At 45.3% G+C, this 16,458-nt stretch overlaps 1 protein-coding gene across 1 annotated transcript in view; it reads right to left on the bottom strand.

Annotated features, from left to right (window-relative positions):
* The window catches only part of LOC311137333 (unconventional myosin-IXb-like), a 129,140-nt gene that overhangs the window by 76,679 nt on the left and 36,003 nt on the right, over positions 1–16,458 (bottom strand). Inside the window, exon 3 of the mRNA XM_084171773.1 lies at positions 1,025–1,119. Within this exon, the coding sequence (XP_084027899.1) occupies positions 1,025–1,119 (95 nt within the window). The remainder of the gene's footprint in view (positions 1–1,024; positions 1,120–16,458) is intronic.

Here is a 16,458-nt window from a genome sequence, read left to right as displayed (position 1 = left end):
ACTGGCCCAATGCTCTTAAGCGCTAGGCTACCTGCCGCTCTAGGCTAGCTGCCACACGAAGAGACAGATACACAAATAGGCAGAGGATCTTACTTTATCGCTAGTCTAGTCTTAAACTAAGGAGCCATGCCACAGGCAGCCCATCTCCCATCCCAGTGAGACCCTGTAACCAGCCAGGCAGGCAGAGTGTAATGTAGTGAATGAAAACACCCTGCCAGTGCAGTGCTGAGCACTAGTCCCAGGGTTTCCCTTGGTAATAATCTCCTCTATAGAGCGGCCTTGGCTGCTCCACTCTCTGCTGCACACAGCAAGCCTTTGTTTAGCAGAATGTCAGCACTGTCCTGCTGTAATCAATGGCTTCTGACTGACAGACACTTTACTACAAGCATAACAAGCTCAACCAGCACTAGCACAGCCACTGAAGTCTCAACAGCAACTTTCAACAGTTCTTATTCAATTACTTTCTCCCCTCTCAAGCTAAGCAATTCAATATAAAATGATGAGTCCCTGTTTTAAGACCTTCTAATCAGGTTGGGAATCAATGGATGTCTGTATAGTACAGTAAGCTCATGTCGAACACTCATGTTTCATTTTGATATTGACGCTTTATTAAACTTTACGATAAGCGCTCTCTTCCTCTGTTAGAGAGGAAATGACAGGGCATGTGATGCAGGCATTAACCAATGAGACTGCAGGCAGTAACCAGAGAGACTGCAGGCAGAGAGAGGAAGGAGGCTGTGCAGTAACGTGGTTGGGGCTGCAGGCCTCAAAGAGGAATCACAACAGAAACAAACACACTACAGTGCTTCTCAATAGCCTTGTATGGTATGATGGAAGTAACAGTGGCTGTCTGCAGTCTCATGGAGGTTTCTGTGTGTCTGTGTGTGTGTGTTTAAAGCGTTACATGCAAACACACACTCAGGAACATCCACCAGGGATGGAGTGTGTGTTTACAGGGTAAGTCGGACAGGAGGATTGAGTGTGTCATCACAACACACAGTGTGGGCCAGTGGTAAGTACTCACCCTCTCACCACCCCACTCTCCAGGTAGTTGACCTGGATGAACTTCCCAAAGCGGCTGGAGTTGTTGTTGTGGGCCGTCTTGGCATTCCCAAACGCCTAGTAGAGAGAGGGGGGGGGTTACTTTCACTGTGTGAACCATAAAGTCATTATACAGTTAGGAAACATGAATAACTACACTTGTGCTAATACTGGGGCTGTTGTCAACAACAAAAGTCTGCTCAGAATGACAACACAGCTACCCCAGTCTAGAAGTCAACACTAGATGAAAACAGCAGCTGAGAGAGAGAGAGGGGGGGGGGGGGGGGGGGGGGCTGGAGCCATCCTCCCCTCCCCTCTTTCAATTCAATTCAATTTCAATTTAAAGGCCTTTATTGGCATGGGAAACATATGTTTACATTGCTAAAGCAAGTGAAATAGATAATAAACAAAAGTGAAATAAACAACAAAAAATGTAGAGTAAACATTACACTCACAAAAGTTCCAAAAGAATAAAGACATTTCAAGTGTCATATTATGTCAAATAGTTAAAGTATTATTTCTCTCCCTGCCTCTATCCTCCCCTAACCTCCCCCCTCCTTTCTACTCTCTTGCAGAAGTCCAGGGGGTGACACTAGGCCAGTATGATTGATGGGGGTATGGGGGGCCTGTGTTAGGTCCAGAGAACTAGTCTCCCTCAGGCTACAGCCAACCCCAGCCAGGGGTACACACCCAGCCCTGCCACCAGTCTGAATGGACAGCCCTGTTCTCACACACACACACAAAAGGCAGCCACAGGAGAAGTTGACTCTGTACATCTTAAATAGGAGCCACATCCTGCGGGGAGCACCAGTTGCAGTCAGAATTTGATACATTGGTGGTTGAGCTGATTTAAGGGGTGGGGGGCCACACAGAGGGGGTCTGATTAAGAATCCTTACAGTGAACTGTTGACCTATTTCCACTGTTCCTAGAATGGCTGTCCTGGTATTACTCTCTCTTTACCTAGTGCTCTTTGTGTTCTCAATCCATGAGCAGATTTACACTCACTATATCAACTTAACCTCCAGGATGAGTGCTGCTTGAAGAATCGTAAACGGAATACATTTTTGAGGGCTCAGAAAAAAGGTTACATTTTATGAAAATAACTTCATAATGCGAGGTAAATGTCAGAGTAAGAGAGACAGGAGTTGACTGAGGAGAAAAGACTGAAAAGCCTGGCTGAAACATCATCATCCGTGGACGAAATATGTGGTTTAACATGGACCTGTTGTAACATTTAGACTCCTCCTTCCCAGAGCTGGGGCTCACCTCAGGAGAATGTGTACATGCTAGTGTGTGAGCGTTGTTTACTGAGGGGGCGATAACATTGACACTGGGCCAGGATAAGACACTGTCAGCTGGCATTGACTGCCCAGTGTTGTCAAACGGTTGTCCCAGGGTGAAGGCTAGCAGACCCTGGGAACATTCCCCTGCACTCTGCCTCTCTGCCGTGGAGGAAATGCTAAACATGTCACAGGCTCACAGCATCATTCACATTGAAACATACCGCTCTGCAGCCTTTGTGATTGGTTGCTAGCCATAACCCTTTCTGATTGGTTGCGAGGCACATCAGGTATGAGGAAGTGGCTTAACGGCTTGGCTAACCAAGCAGAGTCTACGGAAACGAGTCTGCATAGTGAAATAAAGGATGTGTGTGTGTGTGTGTGAGTGTGTGTGTGTGTGATCATGACGTCTTTGCCTGTCTTGACTGGCTCCTTTCTCTTGTGTTCCCTGGCAGCCAAACCCCCTGTATATTTCCAAGGGCCTATATCCCCATTCAGTCCCTCAGTTGGCTGCCTCAGACTCCAACCAGTTCTCCTTACTAATCATAGCCTTCATTGTTATTGCACAGACAGGCACCTCAGTAGAAGGATCCTTCGTTTAAATTACTGCCATTTGTTTCCCAGTATCACTGCCAGGCTCTGACACCTCTCAACCACTTGGCTACATGCACAATATATTAATTGGAAACACATCGTAAGTAACAAATCAGGCTCTATCTGCATAATCTATAACTGTAGGCTGATGTGATAGCACCAATACTGGAACAACACAACAAACAACAGTACTCACAAGAATAAGAGCAAAACACCAGTGGTACTATAAATTACAAGGCCAATCTGATTGACGGTCAGAGATGCTGTGGGACATTCACATGATAGTTAGATATAACTGCACAACTTTTCCTTTATGCTTCGCCTTGCTGCAGGTCATCTACATGGCTAAGCAGACAAAGGACTCCAGGCACAACTCAACTGAGCCTCCCATCATTAAACCTGTAATATGTAACTTTTTGGGGCGACCCAACAAAATTCACAAAGAAATGTGGGTTATAGATCTGTCATTCTCATTGAAAGCAAGTCTAAGAAGTGGTAGATCTGTTCTATGTATGCTATTTCTATGCTTCCCATTCTTAAGTTTTATTTTTGCGTCTTTTACTCAAGTATGGGTAGCTGCAGCCCAATATGGCGACCGGAGTATGAGTGAGTGGGTATGTCGAAAGGAGTGGGTGTATGGAAAGCCAATCAGCTAACTGGGCAGATTTGTTGCCACTCAAGACTGTTTTGCCTGGCTGATTGGGCTGCACTATGAGTCGATATTAAGCCGGCGACCAGTGCTCCGGTGTTATGCCTGCCGACTTGAAGTGCTTCCTACTGGGTATCATGGTTGTGTCGCCGCCGGTAGCTAACATGGCACATTTTTTCTCTCCCATTATTTTATTTCAAGTAGGAAAGCAGCCTACACAAGAAATAACTAATATAGATAACGATCTAGATTTCACCTTGATACATAAGGCATGAAGCAACAGTATACCCATCATCAATACTTAAATAAAACATTGTCAGTTTTACAACTGAAAAATGTAAAATTACTTGTGTAAAACTAACAGTGAAATAAGACTCAGACTCACCCTCTGGCATAAAAACAGAAGTCCAAACTCTTGCTCGTAGCCCAATGTACGGTAGTTGCACAGTAAGAAACCGAAGAAAAAAAAACCACAGCTTAATCACAACCGTCTAACCCAGGGGTGTCAAACTCATTTTAGCTCAGGGGCCACATGGAGGAAAATCTATTCCCAAGTGGGCCGGACCGGTAAAATCATGGTATATATAACTTAAAAACAACAACTTCAGATTGTTTTCTTTGTTTTAATACGATCAACATAAAACATAAAGCTGGAGCCTGAGGACAGTGTGTCCAAAATAGTACAAGCACAACATCACTATTAATCATAAAACACTTCAAGTTTATTTGAAAATTCTAAAGAAAAAGAACACAATGCCTCAGTGATTCACAGAAGTATATCACAGATCACATAACTATATCAGGGTGTCTCATGCAGCACTTTAAGTGGGGTTGCATAGTTTATTTGACTCCTGATACCTGGCATCTTTTAGCTTTCACCAGCGCATCAATATTAGGCGTCACATCCTGAGTGGCAGCCAACTTCAGGATGTGATTCAAGTGCTCGTGCGTGAGCCTTGAGCACAGCTTTGTTTTATTTATGCTCATTACAGAGAAAACTTGCTCACAAAGATATGTGGTTCCAAACATGCACAACAGTTTTGCAGCGAGGGCTGTCAAGTTGGGGTAACCTGGCAAGAGATTCTGATAAAATGTGTCCAAGCCAGCTGCGGCAAATTTGCCCTTCAAATCCGAGTCACACTGCAAGTCTATTATTTCAAGTTGGATGCTGACGGGCAGATCAGAGGGATTCACGGTGAATGGCGAGCAAAAAACGTTGAAGTCTTTCTCTAGTTCACCAAAAATCTGAAAGCGTTGCACAAACTACCGTAACAGTCCCGTTATTTTATCTTTGAACCGCTTCATGTCTGCCACATGTTGGGTTGCGCACACATTTTTCAGACATGGGAAGTGAGCTGCATCACCACCGGCGAGTTGCGTCTCCCACAATGACAGCTTCAACTTGAAAGAACGTATGCTGTCATAATACTGCGTGACAACTTTGTTGCGCCCTTGCAGCTGTTTGTTCAAGTTATTCAGGTGCTCTATAACATCCACCATAAATGCAAGGTCCTGCATCCATTCTGCGGAATGAAATTCTAACACTGGTTTGCCCTTTTCTTCCATGAACTGTTCAATTTCTTCTCGTAAATCAAAGAAATGCCTCAGCACAGCACCTCGGCTTAACCATCTTACCTCAGTGTGGTATGGCAGGCCATAGATGTGGTCTTTCTCTCTGAGAAGGCTGTCAAACTGACGGTGATTCAGGCTTCTGGATTGGATGAAATTAACAGTTTGGATGACCACCTTCATGACGTTATCCATCTTTAATGACTTGCAACACAAAGCCTCCTGGTGCAAAATACAGTGAAAAGTCCAAAAATCACGTCCTCCATTTGCAGATTGCACTTTCTCTCTGAACTTTGTCACAACGCCTGCTTTTTTCCAGATCATTGAGGGCGCACCATCTGTAGCCAGGCTGACAGCGCGGGACCAGTCCACTCCGACCCTGTCCAGCGCGCCGACGAGTGCGGTGAAAATATCAGCTGCTGTCGTTGTATCTGTCATCGGCACCAACTCCACGAACTCCTCGGTGACGGTCAATGTGTCATCAACTCCGCGGATGAAAATGGCCAGTTGTGCAACATCTGTAATGTCTGTGCTTTCATCAATTGCAACCGAAAACGCAATAAATTACTTTACTTTTTGCTTCAACTGGCTGTCCAAATCCACTGAAAGATCGGAAATCTTTCTTGTCAGGCTGATATTTGCAAAAGCCTGGCGCTTTTCAGGGCACACAATCTCCGCTGCCTTCATCATGCATGTTTTTACAAATTCACCCTCACTAAATGGTTTTGAAGCCACTGCGATTTCATTAGCAATGAGGTAGCTAGCTTTCACTGCAGCGTCACGGATGTCTCGGCTGTGAGTAAACACAGACTGCTGTTTCTTCAGACCCGCCAACAGTTCATTCACCTTCTCTCTTCTCCGCTGTCCTTGAAAGTTGTCATATTTGTCGGCATGAAGACTCACATAGTGGCGACGAAGGTTATATTCTTTCAGCACTGCAACATGCTGTGAACACACAAAACATACAGCTTTCCCATTCAATTCCGTGAATAAATAGGAGGATGACCATTTTTCTTGGAACACTGCGTCCACTTTTCTCTTTTTTGATAGAGACATATTGGGGCTATGAGGGTGCCAAAGCACATAATGTTAAAAGTAGAAGCCGTAATAATAATCGCTGGCAAAACAAAGTAGCTCATCCGGACTGGCTGCACTTGCTTGACCTACTTGCTCTGCCCCGGTATAAACAGTTTGCTTAACAAAATTGCTATTGCGCCATCCAGTGGACGCAATTGGAACAGCGGTTTATTTTATTGAAAAATTGCAGCACATTTTTATACTTTACAAAATAATCTCGCGGGCCGGATTAAACCTGTTTGCGGGCCTGATCCGGCCCGTGGGCCGGACGTTTGACACCCCTGGTCTAACCTATAGCAGAGCGCTTTCGACACACCCACTCCTTTCCAAAGCCCATTATTTTCCTTTCGACACACCCACTCGCCCATACTCCGGTCGTCATATTGGGATGCAGCTAGCCCCTTCTCCTTTTACTTTCAGTTTTGTACCCCAGCTTCAAATAGCTGAAAATACAGAATTTGGTTGAAAGAATTGACAGCCCCATCTCAGATAAACACATTTCAACAGGCCTGAGTAATCAAGCTGCACTCATTTGTCTTGACTGGAAAATAAACAAAAGGGGTTGAATGTCAGCTCAGTGGAAAGAATAAAGAGATTTGATTGGAGAGGTCTCGGGTTAAATTGCTTCAATATGCATCTGCTCTGCTGCAGTCAGAGGATGGACAGCCACATATTAGTACAATATCCTGTGTACTGCAGCCAGTCAGGGCTTCAGGGAGTCTCGCTCCAATGCCATGGCTCACCAGACTGGTCCCATTTCAAGGAGCCACACCCAGGGAACCACATCAAGATATGTTAGTGCTATCCGGTATCCTTGGGACGTCCCTACCCTAAACCCTAACCTTAACCATAACCCTTACCTTAACCATTTTAAATGTAAACTTCAATTGGGGGTAGGGACGTCCCAATGATCCCTGATAGCAAGGACCCATCAAGATACAGGCTGTGGTCAATGCCATGAAAACTGTACAACTTGGCTGGCCTGTTACATGAGAACCTGTGCTGGTTACTTGGAAAATAATACACAGACACTTATGTTCCTAGCCGGTGAACAGAGACAACTAGTGAGCTTCGCAAGAATGTAAAGATTTAAAACAGGGGGCAAAATATGACCTAAAATATGAGCAAACGATCACATCCCTTGAGACCTAAGCTAATTTGATGTAGCATAGCTCACAGTAGGTGACTGACAAATTGCTAAGTAGCTGCTGATGAATGGCCAAAACAAAAGGATTGGTATTGCAGGAGCTCAGGCCATTGTTGTGTGTCAGCACTGTAGTGCCATCGGGCACCCAGTCTGGCTATATATAGCCAGCGAAGAGTAGAAACGCAGGAAGGCTGGGAGATAAACAATAGCCGCACAGAAGGGGCGCTAGACTTCCTGAGCAACAATGCGGCGTCTGTTGACACCTCTAGTGGGCCGATTGGCCAATTGCGAGGGGAGGCTCCTGCAGCTAGCTCTTCCTGTAGCATCAAACTGCTGCTTCCTGTTGGAGTCTGCTGTTAGATCTGACTGACAGGAGGTTCCTGTCTGCAGGCTGAGAGACTGTGTGTGGCATGAGGTTGGTTAGACTGGCTCAGAATCACTACTATGGGCTTCTGGGTGCTGAAGGTACAAGGTAGGGGTTAAAAGGATACTTCAGGATTTTGGCAAAGAAGCCCTTTATCTACTTCCCCAGAGTCAGACGAACTCTTGGATACTATTTTCTGTGCATGCAGTTTGAAGGAAGTTGCTAACTAGCGTTAGCACAATGACTGGAAGTCTATGGTAACTGCTAGCATGCTAGTTAGCATTGGCATGTGAAACTACCTTTTAACTTTCATACTAGAGACATAAAAATGGTATCCATGAGTTAATCTGAATCTGGGGAAGTGGATAAAGGGCTTCATTGCCAAAATCCCAAAGTATCCCTTTAAATCCTGGCTTAACTCTGGGCTTTTTGCTGGGTAGGCACATCAGCCAATCAATCAATAAACCAACCAATGTGCACTATCCAAAAAGATGTCACATATACTAGGCTATAGAAAAAATTTAATGCACAACCTTCATGCACAGAGAGAGAGTAAAGATAACAGCTTTTATCTGATAGTCTAGGCTAATAATACTGGAGTACCATGAGAACAGTGTGGGCAGCATACTGTTAAGACTTGACTGGAAGATCTAGAGATGGCGTGTACTGATAATCAACCTGTGAGTCTTCTCAGTAAAGCAAACCTTCATTCGACTACTCAGCGCGTCAAAAGTATGATGAAACGCTCTACTACCGTTGTAATGTTCAAGTCTTAGCCCTGCAGTTAGAGAACACAACACCCGAATCAAAGTAAAGCAGCCGTGAAACATATCTTGCTGTATCGCATACTTTTTTTGTAAAAGGAGGGACCTGCCGAAAACAGCCATTCAAAGCACGAGGGAAAAACACATGAGAACTGCAGAGAAACCGGTATAACCAGTTGTGTGAAGAAATTATGGCAGACCCCATGCAGTCGACTGGTCGACCGAGATCTCTTTAGTTGAGCAGTAGCAAAAAAAGAAATATAACGTTCATGGTGTACTGTCTGAGTGGACTAATCCATTGTGGAGACCGTGGGGATGGCACAGTCCATCACTCTAAGACATGTGCTACTGAAAATGTATATGGTTATATTACATAAGAACAATGGAGCAACACTAATAAAAATAATATTATTTAATAACAAATGTGTTTCTCCCACGTTGGATAGCGGTAGCTGTCCACAGTTCTGAAACACATCAGCTGAATTGGCGCCTTTTCCGACACCATGTTGCTATGTGCATAATAGCAAAGTTAACCAGCATATCAGTGTTGAGAGCAATGTGGTGGAGGCAGCAGTGGAGTTAGGAGACGAGAAAACTGCACATGCCTTAATTGTCTAAGAAAAGTGAGGAGAGGAAACCCCAACTTCATTAGGTCTATAATCAATAGCCTAACTGTTAAATGGGCCTGGCTTTATAAATCATCCATATACACTGCATTCGGAAAGTATTCAGACCCCTTGACTTTTTCCACACTTTGTTACGTTACAGCCTTATTCTAAAATGGATTTAAAAAAAATTCCCCTCACCAATCTACACACTATACCCCATAATGACAAAGCAAAAACAGGTTTTTAGAAACTTTTGCAAACAGAAATATCACATTTATATAAAAGTATTCAGACCCTTTACTCAGTACTTTGTTGAAGCACCTTTGGCAGTGACTACAGCCTCGGGTCTTCTTGGGTATGACGCTACAAGCTTAGCACACCTGTATTTGGGGAGTTTCTACCATTCTTCTCTGCAATCCTCTCAAGCTCTGTCAGGTTGGATGGGGAGCGTCGCTGCACAGCTATTTTCAGGTATCTCCAGAGATGTACAATCGGGTTCAAGTCCGGGCTCTGGCTGGGCCACTCAAGGACATTCAGAGACTTGTCCCGAAGCCACTCTTGCGTTGTCTTGGCTGTGTGCCTCGGGTCGTTGTCCTGTTGGAACGTGAACCTTCGCCCCCAGTCTGAGGTCCTGAGCTCTCTGGAGCAGGTTTTCATCAAGGATCTCTCTGTACTTTGCTCCGTTCATCTTTCCCTCGATCCCGACTAGTCTCCCAGCCCCTGCCGCTGAAAAAGTTCCCCACAGCATGATGCTGCCACCACCATGCTTCACCGTAGGGATGGTGCCAGGTTTCCTCCAGACATGACGTTTGGCATTCAGGCCAAAGAGTTCAATCTTGGTTTCATCAGACCAGAGAATCTTGTTCCTCATGGTCTGAGAGTCCTTTATGTGCCTTTTGGCAAACTCCAAGCGGGCTGTCATGTGCCTTTTACTGAGGAGTGGCTTCCGTCTGGCCAATCTACCATAAAATGCCTGACTGGTGGAGTGCTGCAGAGATGGTTGTCATTCTAGAAGGTTCTCCCATCTCCACAGAGGAACTCTGTCAGAGTGACCATCGGGTTCTTGGTGACCTCCCTGACCAAGGCCCTTCTCTCCCGATTGCTCAGTTCGGCCAGGCGGCCAGCTCTAGGAAGAGTCTTGGTGGTTTCAAACTTCTTCCATTTAAGAATGATGGAGGCCACTGTGTTCTTGGGGGCCTTCACTGCTGCATAAATGTTTTGGTAACCTTCCCCAGATCTATGCCTCGACACAATCCTGTCTCGGAGCTCTACGGACAATTGCTTTGACCTCATGGCTTGGTTTTGCTCTGACATGCACTTTCAACTGTGGGACCTTATATAGACAGGTGTGTGCCTTTCCAAATCATGTCCAATCAATTCAATTTACCACATGTGGTCTCTAGTCAAGATGTAGAAACATCTCAAGGATGATCAAAGGAAACAGGATGCACCTGAGCTCAATTTCAAGACTCATAGCTAAGGGTCTGAATACTTATGTAAATAATGTATTCGGTTTTTATTTTGAATACATTTGTCTTGCTCACGTTGAGGGAGAGGTTGTTGTCCTGGCACCCCACTGCCAGGTCTCGGACCTCCTCCCTATAGGCTGTCTCATCGTTGTCGGTGATCAGGCCTACCACTGTTGTGTCGTCAGCAAACTTAATGATGGTGTTGGAGTCGTGTGTGAACAGGGAGTACAGGAGGGGACTAAACACGCACCCCTGAGGGGCCCCCGTGTTGAGGATCAGTGTGGTAGATGTGTGGTTGCCTACCCTTACCACCTGGGGGCGACCCGTCAGGAAGTCCAGGATCCAGTTGCAGAGGGAGGTGTTGAGTCCCAGGGTCACTATGGTGTTGAACGCTGAGCTGTAGTCAATGTACAGCATTGTCACATAGGTGTTCCTTTTGTCAAGGTGGGAACGGGCAGTGTGGAGTGCGATTGAGATTGCGTCATCTGTGGATCTGTTGGGGCTGTATGCAAATTGGAGTGGGTCTAGGGTTTCCGGAGTGATGGTGTTGATGTGAGTCATGACCAGCCTTTCAAAGCACTTCATGCCTACCGATGTGAGTGCTACGGGGCGGTAGTCATTTAAACATGTTGATATTACAGACTCGGTCAGGGAGAGGTTGAAAATGTCAGTGAAGACACTTGCCAGTTGGTCCGCGCATGCCCTGAGTACACGTCCTGGTAATCCGCGGCCTTGTGAATGTTGACCTGTTTAAAGGTCTTGCTCACATCGGCTACGGAGAGTGTGATCACACAGTCGTCCGGTAAAGCTGGTGCTCTCATGCATGCTTCAGTGTTGCTTACCTCGAAGCGAGCATAAAAAGGCATTTACCTCATCTGGTAGGCTCGCGTCACTGGGCAGCTCGCGGCTGGGTTTCCCTTTGTAGTCTGTAATAGTTTGCAAGCCCTGCCATATCCGACGAGCGTCAGAGCCGGTGTAGTAGGATTCAATCTTAGTCCTGTATTGACACTTTGCATGTTTGATGGTTCGTCTGAGGGCATAGCGGGATTTCTTATAAGCGTCCGGATTAGTGTCCAGCTCCTTGAAAGCGGCAGCTCTAGCCTTTAGCTCGGTGCCGATGTTGCCTGTAATCCATGGCTTCTGGTTGGGATATGTACGTACGGTCACTGTGGGGACGACATCGTCGATGCACTTATTGATGAAGCCGGTGACTGATGTGGTATACTCCTCAATGCCATTGGATGAATCCCGGAACATATTCCAGTCTGTGCTAGCAAAACAGTACTGTAGCGTAGCATCCGTGTCATCTGACCACTTCCTTATTGAGCGAGTCACTGGTACTTCCTGCTTTAGTTTTTGCTTGTAAGGAGGAATCAGGAGGATTGAATTATGGTCAGATTTTCCAAATGGAGGGCGAGGGAGAGCTTTGTATGCACCTCTGTGTGTGGAGTAAAGGTGGTCTAGCGTTTTTTTCCCCTCTGGTTGCACATGTGATATGTTGGTAGAAATGAGGTAAAACGGATTTAAGTTTGCCTGCATTAAAGTCCCCGGCCACTAGGAGTGCCGCTTCTGGATGAGCATTTTCTTGTTTGCTTATGGCCTTATACAGCTCGTTGAGTGTGGTCTTAGTGCCAGCATCAGTTTGTGGTGGTAAATAGACGGCTACAAAAATATAGATGAAAACTCTCTTGGTAGATGGTGTGGTATACAGCTTATCATGAGGTACTCTACCTCAGGCGAGCAATACCTCGAGACTTCCTTGACATTGCGCACCTGCTGTTATTGACAAATAGACACACACCCCCACCTCTCGTCTTACCAGATGTAGCTGTTCTGTCCTGCCGATGCACGGAAAACCCAGCCAACTGTATATTATCCGTGTCGTCGTTCAGACACGACTCGGGGAAACATAAGATATTACAGTTTTTTATGTCCCGTCAGTAGGATAGACTTTAACGGAGATCATCCAGTTTATTCTCCAGTGATTGCACATTGGCCATTAGAACGGATGGTAGAGGCGGGTTACCCAATCGTCTGATGAATTCTCACAAGGAACCCCGATCTCCGCCCCCTGTGTTTCCGTATTTTCTTCACGTGAATGACGGGATTTGGGCCTGGTCTCAGAGAAGCAGTTTATCCTTCGCGTCGGACTCATTAAAGAAAAAATCTTGGTCCAGTTCTTTGTGAGTAATCGCTGTTCTGATATCCAGAAGCTATTTTCGGTCATAAGAGACGGTAGCAGCAACATTAATGTACAAAATAAGTTACAAACAATGCGAAAAAACACAAAATAGCACAGTTGGTTAGGAGCCCGTAAAACGGCTGCCATCCCCTCCGGCGCCATTGTGGTTGGACTCCCTCTAGTAATTTGTGTGTCTTAATTATTTAATCAAACAGCGTGCTTAAAGCATCAGACAAGCTCAGTGCATATAGTTGACATGATTAAAATACATAGGATGTGTCTACACATCCTAAAAAAAATACACGTTAAAAAATTTAGACCAATCGATTTGTCGAAAGAACAGACGGCTCTCGGTCGACTAAGATTTTGTTGTTGTTTGGGACAGCCCTAGAAGAAATTCAGATTTAGAGCAGGCTGTTCATATGATGCAAAACTCATCATTCCGGCTGCATTTCTGCATGCTTTAACGTCAATAGCTCAGATTCACATGAAAACATGAAATTACCCCGGGAATCGATAGAACACCGCTCAGAGATGCACAAAAATGTTTTAACATTCAAAATGGGTGATTCCTTCAGTTTAACTCCTTTGTGGACATTGGACAATCAGAGGCAGGAGACAATGGAGGCTAATATAATGTGAGAAACTTACCATTTCTAATATTAAGTTTCATCTGAAGTTCGGATAAACTCAGAGGCCATTGCGTAGTCGATCGGAGAAAGATGATTGGAGTTGTGTTCAAGAGGTAAAGTTGAATCCTGTCTAAATGCTAAGGTAGTCTAGTCCATACAGCACACTGGAAGTTAAAGAGAGTCACGCTACAACGCCAAAGATCTCACCACATCAAAATGCAACTGAAGCTGAAGAGTTCCTTTATAGCTTCAGAGCCCAGACAGAGAGGAAACACAGCTCACCTTTTACTGATTCAAACTTGGACTGCCTCCAAGAAAAAGGAGCTGATACAACAAAATGCCAAAATGTGAAGACTAAAAGTAACCTCATATTGAAGCCATTAGTTGGAACTGGACTCGTTGGAAGAGGAAACTGCAAGACAGGGATAAGAATATTGCTTCCTCTGTAAAATGCCATTTCATGTCAGCCATCTTGTGGGGTTGTTGCAGAAGATTGAGAGGAGGCTGTGTGTGTGTGTGTGTGTGTATGTGTGTGTGTGTGTGTGTGTGTGTGCGTGTGTGTGGTGTTGAGGGGCTGGTAAAGCTGTTTCGGGGGAGTCAGGATGGAGCTTCCGGTCCTGGCTGAGCCTGGGTGGGTCTCGGTTGTTTCACGGGCCAGTCCCTCAGTCTGCCCATCAGACAACAGGCCTGGGGAAGCAGCAGAGCAGTCTGGAGCAGAGAGAGAACCAGCCTCAACCAGCCTGCCAAGGGGACACAGACTCTGCTGACTGAGGGGAAAATCACTTCAGTTCTCTCCAACCAAAGACCTGAGACAGACATGCATCAAGGGACCATCTATTCATCCTTCTGCTGCCTTTGAACGCTGCACAAAGACTAGTCTCTCTTGTAAAAGGGTCATGGATTTTGAGGATCTGTTTGACGGATAGTATGCCAGCTACGGTATTCTCTTCTATTCTGCCCACTCTGCAGTTCAGGAAATGGACCAGACCAGTTGAAATATAGGGGTAAATGCTGTCATTCAAGTGTGAATAACCAGATTGAACACTTTGCGTTAGAATCCAAGGAGGTCTGATAAATGTATCCAGATAAGTTACAATGCTGCATTTACTTCCAATAAATTGCATTCCTCAAGGCCTTTTCTAGTTTATTACCAATTTGTTTGCCATATTACTGAGGAAATAAAATGAAGAATAATGTGAGAGGGATTTGCTGCCAGATTAGAGCTGGGGCTCATTACTTTCAAACACCAATGAAAGCAGCCAGCTCCACACACAAATGTACAACCAAATGGCCAGTGTCGATTTCTACTGCTCACGTGTGTGTGTGTGTGTGTGTGTGTGTGTGTGTGTGTGTGTGTTATCTGTGTTACACATTTGGCAAATCTGCTGAGGTATAAGTTTTCTGCATTCTGTGTTGGGGGGTGGGGGGTTGAAAATGCGTGTGTTACTGGTGTGAGAATGCGCGTGCAGTTTTCTGTGTTGGAATGTCCAGGCTGACTCAGAGGTGGCAAGGTGCCTGGGGCCCAGAGCAGAGCAGGCCTTTCCTCCTGCATTCAGTGATTGACTCAGCCAGATTACCATCTCTAACAGGAAGTGCTTCATAATGTCACATGACCATGGTCCCAGAGGTCACTGACATCCAAGACTCAGAAAGCAGCTCAAATAGCCTCTCATCACTGGAGTGTATCACAACTACTGTACTATCCCACTTGTGATGTAAGGAAAAGGCCACTATGTGTATGAAAAAACCTTGAGCTGTCAAAACGTGGGAGAGAAAACCTACAGATACACTACCAGCCAAAGGTTTTAGAACACCTACTCATTCAAGGGTTTTTCTTTATTTTTACTATTATCTACATTGTAGAATAATAGTGAAGACATCAAAATGATGAAATATCAAGCACTATGATGAAACTGGCTCTCATGATGACCGCCACAGGAATGGATGACCCAACGTTACCTCTGCTGCAGAGGATAAGTTCATTAGAGTTACCAGCCTCAGAAATTGCAGCCCAAATAAATGCTTCACAGAGTTCAAGTAAGACACATCTCAACATCAACTGTTCAGAGGAGACTGAGAATCAGACCTTCATGGTCGAATTGCTGCAAAGAAACCACTACTAAAGGACACCAATAAGAAGAACACACTTGCTTGGGCCAAGAAAGATGAGCAATGGACATTAGACCGGTGGAAATGTGTCCTTTGGTCTGGGGTCCAAATTTGAGATTTTTGGTTCCAACCGCCGTGTCTTTGTGAGACGCGGTGTGGGTGAACGGATGATCTCCGCATGTGTAGTTCCCACCATAAAGCATGGAGGAGGAGGTGTTATGGTGTGGGGGTGCTTTGCTGGTGACACGGTCTGTGATTTATTTAGAATTCAAGGCACACTTAACCAGCATGGCTACCACAGCATTCTGCAGCGATACGCCATCCATTCTTGTTTGGGCTTAGTGGGACTATCATTTGTTTTTCAACAGGACAATGACCCAACACACCTCCAGGCTGTGTATGGGCTATTTGACAAAGGAGAGTGATGGAGTGCTGTATCAGATGACCTGGCCTCCACAATCCCCCGACCTCAACCAAATTGAGATGGTTTGGGATGAGTCGGACCGCAGAGTGAAGGAAAGACTGTTGGAAAAGCATTCCTCATGAAGCTGGTTGAGAGAATGCCAAGAGTGTGCAAAGCTGTCATGAAGGCAAATGGTAGCTACAGTGGGGAGAACAAGTATTTGATACACTGCCGATTTTGCAGGTTTTCCTACTTACAAAGCATGTAGAGGTCTGTAATTTTTATCATAGGTACCCTTCAACTGTGAGAGACGGAATCAACAGTGAGAAACAAAAATCCAGAAAATCACATTGTATGATTTTTAAGTAATTCACCTACCAACCAGTAAGAATTCCGGCTCTCACAGACCTGTTAGATTTTCTTTAAGAAGCCCTCCTGTTCTCCACTCATTACCTGTATTAACTGCACCTGTTTGAACTCGTTACCTGTATAAAAGACACCTGTCCACACACTCAATCAAACAGACTCCAACCTCTCCACAATGGCCAAGACCAGAGAGCTGTGTAAGG

This window comes from Coregonus lavaretus (genome assembly GCF_964263955.1).
Source record: "Coregonus lavaretus genome assembly, chromosome: 11".
Classification (NCBI taxonomy): Eukaryota; Metazoa; Chordata; class Actinopteri; order Salmoniformes; family Salmonidae; genus Coregonus; species Coregonus lavaretus.
This window is presented reverse-complemented; position numbering and strand designations above follow the sequence as displayed.